The sequence below is a fragment of the Scyliorhinus canicula genome, chromosome 15, assembly GCF_902713615.1.
Source record: "Scyliorhinus canicula chromosome 15, sScyCan1.1, whole genome shotgun sequence".
In the NCBI taxonomy this organism is placed as follows: Eukaryota; Metazoa; Chordata; class Chondrichthyes; order Carcharhiniformes; family Scyliorhinidae; genus Scyliorhinus; species Scyliorhinus canicula.
This window is the reverse complement of record NC_052160.1, coordinates 10,268,534-10,283,203: the sequence shown is the minus strand read 5'-3', so window position 1 is coordinate 10,283,203 and position 14,670 is coordinate 10,268,534. Positions and strand designations below refer to the sequence as shown.

Here is a 14,670-nt window from a genome sequence, read left to right as displayed (position 1 = left end):
GCACAAAACTCAAAGTAATGATTAGATTGTGGTCTTGGATTTGGGCTAGTGAGTGTTACTCTTACGGCTGGTATGTCTAGGAATACGCAGCAGTATGTGAAGGGTGTTCAGGAAAAGGTCCAGTTAAAAATCAGCTTGACAGGAGTTTGTTAGTCAACGAGCTTCACTATTTCAGCAGGTAGAATTTCTGCAATGTGGTTACATAGTTATGTTCAAGTCATTGACGTGATGGTGCCACAAATTATGTTGTTCCACAGAACACATTTCCTGGGGACCATTCTCTCACCTTGATGGGTGGTAATCAGCCTCAGAAAATGTGCCATCAGTCCTGCTGTTAGATGCAATTGCAAATAGGCCAGGATGATTTTTGTCCATCGTTCCCACTCTTCTGTCTCTGCCGTGGAGCACTTAGCTCCTGGATGACTTTCTGTGCAGTCAAGGTTATAAATTATTAATTTGGGATGAATGTACATTCTACTAGTTTCAATATTCAAGAGTTATCACCTATAACACAAAGTATGTTAGGAAGACAATGACTGAAGCTGAACTTGGCTGTGTTATCAAGTATGATGCTGATTTTCCTTTTGATTGCGGTGTGGAAAAGCACCCGCTCCAGACTCTGAGTACCCTGGGTGGCACGGTGGTGCAGTGGTTGGCGCTGCCGCCTCACGGCGCCGGGGTCCCGGGTTCGGTTCCGGCTCTGCCGCCTCACGGCGCCGGGGTCCCGGGTTCGGTTCCGGCTCTGCCGCCTCACGGCGCCGGGGTCCTGGGTTCGGTTCCAGCTCTGGGTCGTTGACCATGTGGAGTTTGCACATTCTCCCTGTGTTTGCGTGGGTCTTGCTCCCACTCTGAATTTTTTTTTTAAATTAGCGTAGCGAATCCACCTACCCTGCACATCTTGGGGTTGTGGGTGTGAGACCCACGCAGACACGGGGAGAATGTGCAAACTCCACACAGACAGTGACCCGGGTCCTCCGTGTTGTGAAGCAGCAGTGCTAACCACTGCGCCACGCGCCACTCTCCCACTCTGGACTCCGCGAGGTTCAAGTAAGTGAAGGACCTTTATTCGAACATTCCGACAAGAACTCCTGAGTCTTCCAAGGAGAACCTCTCAAAAGTTTGCAGTTGTAGAATTATAAATATTATTTCTTTAAAACATTGCTACTCGTCCTTGTTAATAGTTGCTGATCACTGCAGGATCTCATTAAATAGTCACCAATGACTGATTAATAGACTATATACAAAGGCAGCATGGTGGCGCAGTGGTTAGCACTGGGACTGCGGCGCTGAGGACCCGGGTTCAAATCCCGGCCCTGGGTTATTGTCCGTGTGGAGTTTGCACATTCTCCCCGTGTCTGCGTGGGTTTCACCCCCACAGCTCAAAGGTATGCAGGTTAGGTGGATTGGCCGCGCTAAATTGCCCCTTAATTGGGGAAAAAAATAGTTTGGTACTCTAAATTTTTTTTTTTAATATGCTATATATAGATCACCTATTGAGTTTATTTGATCAGTGAGCTACACAACACAAAATCTTCCTGTCCTGTTGGAATTGAATTTCCTCTACACATTTGCACAGCTGTGAGCAGTGGCTATTGTTCCCCTCCAGAATGTCAAGTATCCCATCATGCCCCTTGAGCCAATTCGAAGTTTATTCATATATATACTGCATATATATTTTAATACCAATCTCAACTGTCCCACTTCGTGATCTTAATTTTTTATTCTTCTATGAAAGTAGCTTGGGGCAGGAATTTGGGGTTTTAGATCAGGATTCCAATGTTGGGATCAAATGGAGGTTCCAACCCCACACTGTCAGGAGCAGTCACCAGTTATTGATTTTATCTGAATTAGGTAAGAAGTCTTACAACACCAGGTTAAAGTCCAACAGGTTTGTTTCAAACACTAGCTTTCGGAGCAGTGCTCCGAAAGCTAGTGTTTGAAACAAACCTGTTGGACTTTAACCTGGTGTTGTAAGACTTCTTACTGTGCTCACCCCAGTCCAACGCCGGCATCTCCACATCTTATCTGAATTGGGCAGAGGGTGCGCTTAGCATCCAAATTAGGATGGAGCTCGGGCTCACTGAGCTGGAGGGCCAATTGGAAACCCTCAAGCATAGAAGGAGTTCTGGCATGCCGTTGCAGTTGGCCAGTTTTAAGTGTTCCATTTTTAAAATGGCCACAGCTACCTGGCCACCATTTGGAGGGGAATCCCCTCCAAGGGGCCACATTTGGCCTTGGTCTTGGTTGTAGCCGGATGGGCAGACATGGTCATGGGAAACCATACAAAATGACATCTCTCCCTTCCTCAAACCCTCCCAAATGGAGGTGAGAATTCAGCCACTGGTTTTCTTATTTGGTATTGCACTATTTTGCTAATAACTAAACTAAATTAAGTTGGAGAAAGATTCACATGAGATTTAGAAAGTTACGAGAAAAACCAAGTCAATTATGTAGGTTAGCGATGCAGGGAATGATACCCAAAGTGGGACATGAAGGGACAGAGTCTACAGACATAAAAGTGCAGCAGCAAATAGAATATGGAAAAATGTTTTTTTATAAAGTAGAATTATAGGCTCTATTTCCATACACATAGATGGATGAATTGGTAGCAGAAATTGAAATGAATGGGTATTAAATGATAGTCATTACACAGATGTAGTTGCAAAGTGGCCAAAGGTGAGGACTGAACATTCAATGTTATCCAACATTTCGGGAGGATAGAAAAAAAGGAAAGGCGAGTTGGGTTAGATAGCTCTGTTGAGAGAGAATGAGCTTAGTACAGTACTGAGTAATGATCTTTGCACAGAAGATCAAGAAGTAGAACCCATTTGAATTGGAGATACATACCAAGGGAAATAAGTGGGAGTAGGTTATAGACCCCCTAAAAGTACTGCAGGACAAAGTATAAATCAATAAAATTGGGGGCTATGAGAAAGGTACTGTAATAATTGAGGATGATTTTAATCCTCCTATAGATTTAATTAATCAAATTTGACAAAGGTAGCCTTGTGAATGAGTTCATAGAATGTATTTGTGACAGTTTCTTAGAATGATACATTCTCGAATCAACGAGAGAGCAGGCTATCTTAGACCTGGTAATGTATAACAAGAGCATTCATTAAAGATGTCATTATAAAGCACCCTAAAGGTAAGAGTGATCATAACATTTGGAATTTTAGGGGAAGGAACTTTGGGTCTGAAACTAGTTTCTTGAACTTAAATAAAGGCAAACAAAAAAGTTATGATTGTAGAGTTGACTAGATTGGACGAGAAATAGATTAAAAGGTAAAAAGGTCGATGAGCAATGGCAGACATAGGAAAGAGTTGTTTCATAACTCAACAAGGCTACGGCCTTGAGCTGCTGAAATCCATGTGGTGCAGATACACCTATCTGATCCAGCAACAGTGGGGAACAGTGAAGTGGAGGGAAATTTGCAGGTGGTGGTGTTCCCATGTGTCTGTTGCCCTTGTCCGTCAAAGTGGTAGAGTTCGGGTGTTTGGAAAGTGCGAGTTGCTGCAGTGCATCTTGTATACTGTGTGTCAGTGGCGGAGGGAGAGAATTTTTAAGGTGGTGGATGGAGTGCGATCAATTGGGCTGCTTTGTTCTGGATAACGTAGAGCTTCTTGAGTGGTGTTGGAACAGAATTCACCCAGGCAAGTGGAAATTATTCTTCCACACTCCTGACCTGACCTCATGATGTACAGGCTTTGAGGAGTCAAGAGATGAGTTACTTGCCCAGCCTCTGATCTGCTCTTGTAGCCACAGTATTTAGATACCTGGTGAATGGGGGATTCAATGACGGTAATGCCATTGAAGGTCATGGGGAGACGGTTGGATTCTCTTGTTGGAAATGTTTAGTGTCAGACACTTGTGTGACATGAATGTTACTTACCACCTATCAGCTTAACTGTTGTCCAGGTATGACTGCACATGGACACAGACTGCTTCAGTATCTTGAGGGGTTGCAAATGGTACTGAACACTGTTCAATGATCACCAACCACCCGCACTTCTGACATTACAATGAAAGAAAGATCATTGATGAAGCAGCTGAAGGTGGTTGGGTTTATAGCACTACTCTGAGGAGCTCCTACAGTGATTTCCTGGAACTGAGTGATTCACCTGTTTTCAGGTGGAGTGCCACAGGGGTCTGTGCCGGGACTTTGACTTTGTATAAACAATATTAATGACGGATAAATGATCGAGTGTCTTGTCGCCAGATTTGCTGATACAATGATGGGAAGGAAAGCAAGTTTTGATGAATTCAGAGGATATGAAGGAATATGGATATTTGAAGTGAATGGGTAAACGTTTGGCAGATGGAGTCTAATGTGAAAAAATGTGATGTTGTCCACGTTGGTGGGAAGATTAGAAAAGCAGAATATTATTTAAAAGGAATGAAACTGTGAAATGCTACAATGTATGGGGAATCTTGTACACTAATCAGAATATTAACATGGAGGCATGGCAAATAATTAAGGAATGTTGATCTTTATCGTAATGGGAATTGTGTGTAAAAGTAGGGAAGTCTTATAACTGTACAAGGAATTAGTGAGGCCACACCTATGGAGCGCTGTGTATGATTTGGATCTCCTTATTTAAGGATGGGGTATACTTGCATTGGAGGCAATTCAGAGAAGACTTACTGGGTTGGTTCTTGAGATGAGGGATTGCCTTATATGGAAAGGTTGAGCAGATTGGGCCAATTCTTCTTTGAGTTTTGAAGAATGAGGTGGTCTTTTTGAAACATTAACGGTTCTGAGGGGGCTTGAGGTGGCAGATGCAGAGAGAATGGGGTGCAACTTGTAAAGCTCCCAGCAGCAGGAAATGAGGAGGGCAGGGGCACGTAATTCAACAGGAGGCACAATGTCAACCTACTGATGGTGGGATGCAAGTTAATTATTAATTTGGTGACGAATTGAAGGTGGATCATGCTTCCTGTTGGTAAGCTTCGGGAATCTCTTTTTAGGACATGAACGTTCCATGCAAGCAGATTTGCCAGATTAAAGTTTATCTTTAGAATTAAATAAGCAGCAAACAAGAAACGTGTTTCAGACTCACTACCAATTACGGGTGGGAATGCATCACTAGAGATGGTCAGCCTGGTGCATTTGGACTGGGTAGGAGCTGCTTTTCTTGTTTGAGGAGCTTTATTGAACCGGGCAGAGGAGGCAGTGATGCAGTAAGGTGGACTGGGACAAGGCGGAAGCCCTACAAAGGTTCTTTTTGTTTTTAATTTTTAAATTTAGAGTACCCAATTCATTTTTTTTTCAAATTAAGGGGCAATTTAGCGTGGCCAATCCACCTACTCTGCACGTCTTTGGGTTGTGGGGGTGAAACCCACGTAAACACGGGGAGAATGTGCAAACTCCACACGGACAGTGACCCAGAGCCGGGATCGAACCTGGGACCTCGGCGCCGTGAGGCAGCAGGGCTAACCACTGTGCCGCCGTGCTGCCCTCAAAGGTTCTTGTAGCACATTGGGAGGAAACTGGACTGTACAGGAAAGTTCAGTGTCTACAGACAGTAGGTTATTCGTGAGTAGGATTTCAGGGGTTCTCCAGGAAAGGTCAGCGGTGAAATCCTGAGAATTGAAAGTAGTAGATGGCAGGTCAGTGATAGTGGGAGGGTCGAAGATGGTGAGTGGCAGGTCGAGAGTAATGGGAGGCAGTTCCAGCATTCTGGTGGTGCGTGGGGGTGGTCACAGCATCGCCAGGGATTACAAACTCCTCATGAGTAGCCTGACTGATGTTGGGGAGTGACTGCTTGTCTGGAGGGAATTTAAATATGGTGTCTTGACCTTCAACAACAGCGAGGCCTGTGACTTCCTGCCCTACCCCATTGCATGATTAACCAGGTCTCTCGCTTCTGCATATCTAATTGGTTGGCCATTGCACGATCGCATGTGTCCAGCCTCTCCGCCCTTGATCAGACGTGCAGCACACTGTGACCTGTGTTGTTGGGATCCCTGACACAAGAAGATTCTGCCTCGTGTCAATGCACATTTACTACAAAATGCAACGAGGGGCTACTTCTGAGTTTCAATAATCTTTGGAATTCTTTGCCTCAGCAATGAAGATTGAGTTGTTGGACGTATTCCAGGCTGAGTCAGGCAGAGTTTTGATTTACAGCAAAATCCAGGTTATTGGGTTAGGGGGGTCTGGGTGGCGTACCTCTCTCTCTTTTTCTGCTCTATTTCAAATGTTCTTATAGCAACCGAACCAATCTACCAGCCTGCAATTCACAGTTTCATCTTCAAGCAGTGTAACTCTTGAAACTATGCACCAACTTCAGAGAGCTTGTTCTATGGATTAAGAAATAAAACCTAGAGTAGTTTTTAACCATGATTGATGAGCAGATCAAAAGTTAGCAGAACTTTAAAAACAAAGATGGGAGCGAAAGACCTTAAAACGCCCATTCATCGGTTCAACTGATCCAAAAAGAGTCCAGGACCTTATTATCGAAATTGAGTTTGGTGTTTACCTTGATTGAATTTGTATTGTTTGCACTGGCTATTTTGGCTATTAGTAAATGTAAGGGAGGTACTGTACATTGTTAATGGGAATTGAGGCATTTTCAATGAATCCTTGTTTGCTCACTAACTGTCAGGCTTGACAGAAAAGTAAAAAGGGGGATTTTCTGTTTCATTACGTTGCCAAAACTCATTCTGAAAATGCATCTTGGCTAGATTTGAACTAGTGTATAAAAGATGAACCCTGGATTGGCTCGGTGTCATAGCCAGAATATCCACTTCATTCCTTGCATCCAACCTGGATTTTTGTCTGTATACTTGACATCCAACCAGAATGCCCAAACTCCAGGAATACTGCTACCTATCACACCACTTGGTCGGTTGACAGTTTTAAAATGTTCTCTCTGGTCAGGTTATTTGATTCAAGTTGTGCTATCTCAGGGTGTCTTGTCTTGGGGTCATATAAATGGAGAAATGTAATAGTCAGGTACCTCATCCCTCCCAGCTGCAGGAAGGATGTAGTGGAAAGGGAAGTTCCTTAAACTTAGTTAATATTTTGCTTATTTAACACCTTTCCCCTTCACTGGATGCTACAGTATTTGCCCCCGAGGATTGTTATCTATTTGGAATGTTGAAAGGCACATTTAACCTCGTTAAGATTATTTGTTCAGCGGTTGTAGTTTCCAGCCGATTTAACCCGACCTCAGGAACATGATGGTCTGTTTAGCCTTAAGCTGTTTGCAGCATTTAAAGCAATCCGAGTGTACACATTGGACAGCTTCAAATGTTTCCGTTTCAGGACAGTATCACATGCATTGAGGTATATCAGATGCAAATTCAAACGCTCGTTCTGTAGATTTTCTCTTCCCTGCCTGGCAGCAGTGGAGAGGAACCAGGGGAATGCCAGGCAGAGGGAATGGGGGAATCATCGTCAGCTCATTATTGTGCAGTTTGCAGCAACTGGCTTGGTAGGTTTGTGACTGGAGAGAAGAGGTGAAAATAGAGGGAATTCATACCTGCATGTGAAAATAAAATCACATTTTTGTCACGCTAACATCTTGTAACAAATTTATCTTGGGCATTAGTTCACACATTGCTTGAATAAGTCATCTTCATGTTTCACCTTCTGTACTTTTGCTTTTCTATGTTGTCTATTGCTAATTTTTTTTCTTCTGCCTTGCTGTCATTAATTTTGCTTTTTTTTTTATCTTGCAGGGAAATTCAATGCGAATGTAAAATGAAGCCTTTTGAGATTAAATCAAATGTTAATAAATTTCCTTATTACATATCAACTGAAAACCTTAGGAATAGAATTGATAATTGATTAAGGAACTGGGTGTTTAAATGTGAAGGATATAAAGTGTAAATTATGTAAGTGTTCTTTTTGAAAATTCTGATGTTGTAGTTGCCCCTTGGGTGCTTGGCCACGATCTCGGGGATCCTCTGTAATTCTGATGAATGCCGACACGGTAGCACAGTGGATAGCACAATTGCTTCACAGCGCCAGGGTCCCAGATTCGATTCCCGGCTTGGGTCACTGTCTGTGCGGAGTCTGCACGTTCTCCCCGTGTCTGCGTGGGTTTCCTCCGGGTGCTCCGGTTTTCTCCCACATTCCAAAGATGTGCAGGTTAGGTGGATCGGCCATGATAAATTGCCCTGAGCGTCCAAAGAGGATGGTGGGATTACGGGGATAGAATGGAGGTGTGGGTTTAAGTAGGGTGCTCTTTCCAAGGGCCGGTGCCGTCTCGATGAGCCGAATGGCTTCCTTCTGCACTGTAAATTCTATGATTCTATAATTGCTGGAATGTTTCAGGCCTTTATCTGTCCCCTTTCTGTTAAAACAGATAAAAGTTCTTAAAATGTTTAGTAAATACTCCTGTATACTTGCAATTCCGGGATTTCCAAATTAAGATTTGTGGCTATTAATTAAATAGAAAAATAATAAAACGCCATTCAAAAGAAGCCAGAAGTCTTCAATAGTGTATATTTGAAATGCGCAATTTAAGTTGGAATTTTGCTGAATGAAAATGAGTTACAAACTCTCTTTCTTTAACATTAGATGGATCCGACATTCAAGAGCAGTCCCATTTGACCTTTCCAGATGAAGTGGGGTTGGTCAAGGAAGCCCATTCTTCGCCACCTCCAGCAGAGAGTGGCCGAAGCAGAGACCATCTGCCCAGCAGTACTGAACCTGGAGTGACTAACCTGGCACCAAGTCTGACTCCAGCCCACCAACCAACCATATCCCTCATTTCAGATGACAACACGGACACATTGAGCGTGGAGTCATTAACACTCCTACCACCTACTGACGAGCAGCAAATCCGGAGTGTGAGCACTTTAACCCAGCCACCCACCATATCCAATGGGACAAAACAAAAAGATGCTAAAGAAAATGAGGAGTCTGAAGCAACGGAGCCAGCGGCAAACCCCTCACAATGAACACAACGCAACCTTTATTCCAGCTAGATTTATGTAGAGTGAGGCAGGCTTGTAAAGCAAGGAAATTAAAACCTACAGTCTTCAAACAGAGAAGCTAGTAGATCTGTGGGGCCCAACAAAGTAGAATAATTGTTTGCAAGTTTCTGTAGATTCTGTAACGAGGAAACCTTGCTCCTACAGTTACTGTGGAGCTACAGCTGACAGAGAAATCTACGTTATGTACATTTGTCTTTTACTACTGAAGCCTAGTAAAGCACTGTGACTGACTCAGATGGAGTGGGTGAGACCACGGTTCTATCTGCCCTTTACAAATATGTACAACCCAAACCTCTGTTTTTCCTGCCATGTACATTATATCACTACATTCACTCAATTCATATCCGACGAGATGAACTATTTTATGAAACTACAGTTTGAAAATTTAGTTGTTTTACCACTTTACCCCACCTGAATAATTGTGTTAATTAAAATCCATTAACTTCGCAGATTCAAAAATGAAATGAAACACAACTTACCCCCCATCGCAGCTAGGTAAGAATAGATGCACCAAATAGATTGACTCACAAATTTTAATTCATTTTAAATAGACCTCAAACGTGTTTCACTAATTGCACTTGAACATTTATCTGCCACACATAGTTTTTTATTACAATATTTAACGATTTATACATGTAACAAATTCAGAGATGAAAAAGTTTTATAAAGTTTAAAGACTAAAATACTTGTTGCTACAGGTATCACTAGCAGGAACAGCACTGTCATCCGGTTTTAGGATATGTCAATAGTAGAAATACGATGTGTGGAGGTTGCTTCTGGAAGCTTTAAAATTTGGGTGTTTGCTGGAGAATTATCCCATCAACTCCCAAACCTGCCCAGGAAGCTGGATAACATGAGCATTTTGGGACTTCTGCAAGTCAGCCAGGGGTGGTTGCATGTTCACACACCATCATTTCAGACCATCAGACATCAGCCATGCATATTCTGCCAGTGGAGGAGTATGTGTTCCAAAATCATTGGGCAATGAAACTTGTGGGTGAAGAAGGACAATACCAAGTAAAAGGCCTGTTACCTTTCCACAGAAGGAAAATTATTGAATATTCCTTGTGTGCTGCAAACATCCACTTCTGCGATCGCTGGAATGGTCAGGTATTTTGCATTTTTTTTTTAAAGTTATCCATGGCCTCTTAACTAGAGAACAGATGGGTGAGAAATGGGATAAACTAAGAAACTGAGCTCTTACTGAGGCCATGCACACCATTATTAAGACAACTGCATGTGGAAAATGGTGCTTTACAAAAAGAGGACTATTTTGGACCTCTCCAGAAGCGCAAACCTTTGGATTAACCTTGTTCAATTCAAGAAAAAAAGAACAAATCAAACCCAAGTTTCAGTTTGGCTCACCAGTGATCCTGCAGTTACACATGGACATCGTTTTGCCTCATTTCCCCCCTCCCCCCCCCAAACTGATTGGCTTGTCCGCAGTTTCCCCTGTAGGATCTGCTCCATTTTAACTTTTGGGATTAATGCTGATGAGATTGAAAATCATGGACAGATGACGAAAAGAGCTTATATTTATAATTAGCCGTCAGTCACCTACCTGGGTGTCGACATGTTGCATTAGTTCCTACTTCGAACAAAATCAAAGCAAGATCAAAAAATGCGCAAGATAGTTAGTTCTCAATTATAATAGATGGACGATATGTAATAAAATAGGCAAAATGCAATTCCAATAAGATGAATAGTAAAAACAAAGTAACCTGCCCACAGAATGGGAACGTGCGACTGATCTTATCTGTAAAGTCAGAAGATCCATGTGGTTAAAATATATAAGGAAACAACAATCTTATTGGCATATTTAACTCTGGAATGTTTTGACATTAGAATTTTGGTGTACTGTAATCTGATATACTGCTACAGTCCAGAAAGCTCAGTTGTCCTAGTTATCGGTCTTTAGTGGCAATCTTGCCGATTACGGAAAGCTTATTAATATTTATGAGCAACCTGTCCTCTTTTCCAGACACCCTGGTTAGCTCTGACGTTACGAAAATAGATTGTTCCACTTATGTTTTGAATGTTTTTCTTTGCTGGACACTACTGCATGTTGCAGATGATATTTCAGAAGCTGAACTATAATTTAAATTGTTCACTAGAGTAGCCCTCAATGTAGTGTAACGGTAACCAGATATTGTCAGTGTTCATTACTCTGCACAGTTAGCATCTGGCTCACCTCCACTGATACTGTGGTTGTACATTGCAGAATATAGTGTCACAGTTATATTGAGCTGACTTAGTCACTCTTTGTAAAGAATATTCTTAAAAACAATAATACCAGAATCTTAAAATTCCACAGGCTATTTTATCACATAGAAAACTCACTTCACTTTGTCAGTGAGTCCACAAAGCTTCTGAAATCACCCCCTATGACCCAAGCTCCCTATGTTTACACTGCGCACATGCTTCAATGGAGGGGTGTAAAACATCCTTGATTAATTTCCCCAATTCAACTGTTTTCCATAGGAAAATTCAGCTCAAAATCTGTAACGACAGCATGTGCTCAGTGTTAATAGCAATGGCATTGTTGCCTACGGTCTATCTGCCTATCAGAGCATTTAACTGATCACTGCTCACTATTCGCTCAAGTGGAAAACGGAATAAGGTGACCAAGGAACAAGCTCCTATTCTGCCAGGCCACTGGAGCACATTCACATGAACATTTTCATTCCACATACCCATACAATGGTGGATAGACCGGATGTACAACTTTACAGCCTTTTTGGCATAGCCTCGTCACTTGAGTATAGGGTTAAATAAACATTGTGAAACTTTAACGGTAGGCAGATAGCGGAGGCCAAGATCGGTGTAGAAAAGCATGTAGTTTTAACAATAATTGTCACTCAAATGATCAGACAACTGGAACGAACAAGTCAAGCATGTGACAAGTAAAACAAAACTAATTTTCCCTTTTAGGTTTGTTGCTATCAGAGTAGTAATATGCAAGTTGACAACTTGATTGAAGTTCAGAATGCCCACTGGATTATAGCCTCTCAGTTACTTATACCGATACTGAATCTTTAATGGCAACTGTGCAAATTATAAAGCTGTTGTATATCTGATCTTAAATTTCTTAGACAAACATTGGTGATCACCAAAAAATACTAACTAATGGAAGAGCTGCAGTTATGGAAGAAAGCTGGATTAAAGCAAAATACCCCTTTAGGAGCGAACTGGGCAGATACATATTTAGTACAGACGCGAAGAACCATTTCTGCCAAATAATTCTTCACGTGGGTTAAAGACGCGTCCCGCAGTATCTTAACCTCCTGGCAGGAAGGAGATGGGCCAATTTGGATTTCTGCTGCCTCGCGGGGTAGCATAGATTGTTGGTATTAACTATTTAACTGGGTTTCTTGGATTCGACCAGCCACCAGATAAAGAGATTCACCGAAGATTTAGCTGAACAAGGTTGAATATAACTTATTCGGCCACTGATCAAAAAAAAAAGGTGCATTTTCCTCCCGGGAGAAATATCGACGCGTCTTTACATCAATAAAATTAGTTGCAGAGCTTGATGTGCGGCATTTCATTCATGAAGGCTTTCCTAGGCATCCCTAGTATGGCGTGTACTGAATTTGCAACAGCAAATATGAATTTAGGACCATTCACGCCCCCTTCACTGCATTGAGTAACACTGTAAGAAACAGTGCACAGGCAGTATACAGAATGTATTTCACTGTTGCACAGGAAAGGATATATTAGTGCAGCAAATGGACTTAATGTACAGAACACATTTTCTCAGCATTCAACGAGTTTTGTATGATAGATAAAAAGAATCATTGTAAATAAAACATTCTGTGTAGATTCTTTAAAAAAAAACTTTCTTTACTTCAGATTAAGCAATACTATATTTACATTAATGCCATTTTAGTTACAGTGCAGTATTTCAAACTGGATGGGGTTTCGTTATGGCACTTACCTGAATGGAGAAGTGTAAAAGAAATTATAAACTATGTATATTGGAAAATTTGCATTATGTTTTAACCAAGTCGTTTGCTGTGTATGTATAAGTGGAAACTTTCTCTTTTTGTTTTGAAAATGAAGGTTCCTTTCAGACTTAGGCTTGTGTTTGCACTATGAGCTCAGGTACACAGGCAGGAGTTGTGTGACTCGGATATTCCACAATGCACGAAGAGAGACACAACAGGAAAACATACAAATGTAACCTGTTTGTCATCTAAGCAATGGCAATAAATGTAAGTTTTCTTTTGCATTTCAAATGTGTTCATTTTTTTGCTCCCAGCTCGAGCTAGCTAATCCATTCAATATGTTGTCTGTTGACTGTGCAATCAAATTAGTTGGCTAATAATGCCTCGTGGGGAAGATTGGCAGTGGCTGCGTTGCGGTTTGCAGTGAGGCCATTTTTACATGTATGCACCTTTTGCCCTCAATCACCATACAGTTCGGGTGGGGAAGGACTGAGAAAATCTACCTCGAGCGGGAGCTACCAAATGGGCGACCACTCATTCCACGGCCGCCAACGGAAGTCGGAGAGAAATAAAGTTAACCCATGCCAATAATTCCAAGCAGGTTGCAGTATAGCTGAGTTTAGAAAACTTCCAACACATGTCAATAAAGATGCACTACAGATAAACAATCTAATATCAGAAGTGTGAAGGCAGCCAGTAGGAGGGGTGATTAAAAGCCTGGTCGACAAAGTAGATTTTAGGAAAGGTGTTTTAAGAGAGCGAGGAAGTGGGCAGCACCGTGGCACAGTGATTAGCTGTGTCACAGCGCCAAGGTCCCAGGTTCGATCCTGGCTCTGGGTCGTTGTCCGTGTGGAGTTTGCACATTCTCCCCGTGTTTGTGTGGGTTTCGCCCCCACAACCCAAAGATCTGCAGGGTAGGTGGATTGGCCACACTAAATTGCCCCTTAATTGGAAAAGATGAATTGGGTACTCTAAATTTATTTTTTAAAAAGACAGCGAGAAAGTGAGGTTTAGGGAAAAGTTTAGTCCGGAATTTTATGCCAAGACCCAGGAAAAGACGGCCTGCGATTGGGATTGAGGTATGCACCAGAGGTCAGCTTTGGTGAAAAGCAGATTTTTGGAAGGTTGTAGGGCTTGTGAAAGCCATGGGATTTGGGGGGAGTGAGGCCATGTGACATTTGATAACTAAGATGAGAATTTTAAATTGGAGACATTGAGGAACTGTGCACTAGCTCAGGTCCACAGGGGTTAGACTGCAAGTTTAGGTGAGCATCACTTGGTGTGGGTCAGATTGCGCTGTGAAGGGTGACAAGTGGAGAGTCGGTTACAGCAAGTTTACTTTTCTGTTAGGGCAACTCTGTGGAGCAGTGGGTTAGCCTTGCTGCCTCACGGCACCAAGGTCCCAGGTTCGATCGCAGCTCTGGGTCACTGTCCATGTGGAGTTTGCACATTGTCTCCGTGTCTGCGTAGGTTTCACCCCACAACCCAAAGATGTGCAGGGTAGGTGGATTGGCCACACTAAAGTGCCCCTTAATTGGAAAAGTGAGTTGGGTATTCTAAATTTATTAGAAAAAGATTACTGCAGGAACAGTATGACAGGAGATATGCTATGTGGCAATGTGTTATAGTTTATGATGTTCCTGCCAAAATAGAGGTGTATCCTCTGATTCACCGTCAGCATTGTCTATTGGGGAATCCATCACTAAAGACAATACACCCAAGAACAACACAAAACCAAAATACTGCAGATGCTAGAAATCTGAAATGAAACAG

The 14,670-nt window shown here is 42.3% G+C and overlaps 1 protein-coding gene across 6 annotated transcripts in view; it reads left to right on the top strand.

The window, feature by feature from the left end:
- clec16a (C-type lectin domain containing 16A) overlaps positions 1 to 13,184 on the top strand; it is a 303,082-nt gene extending 289,898 nt beyond the window's left edge. For 5 of the 6 annotated variants that reach the window (XM_038820933.1, XM_038820930.1, XM_038820934.1 and 2 more), the window contains one exon: positions 8,532 to 13,184. In XM_038820933.1, the coding sequence (XP_038676861.1) occupies positions 8,532 to 8,914 (383 nt within the window). In that variant the 3' untranslated portion in view covers positions 8,915 to 13,184. The remainder of the gene's footprint in view (positions 1 to 8,531) is intronic. The other variant, XM_038820936.1, reaches the window with a different exon arrangement.
- The last annotated feature ends 1,486 nt before the right edge of the window (positions 13,185 to 14,670 follow it).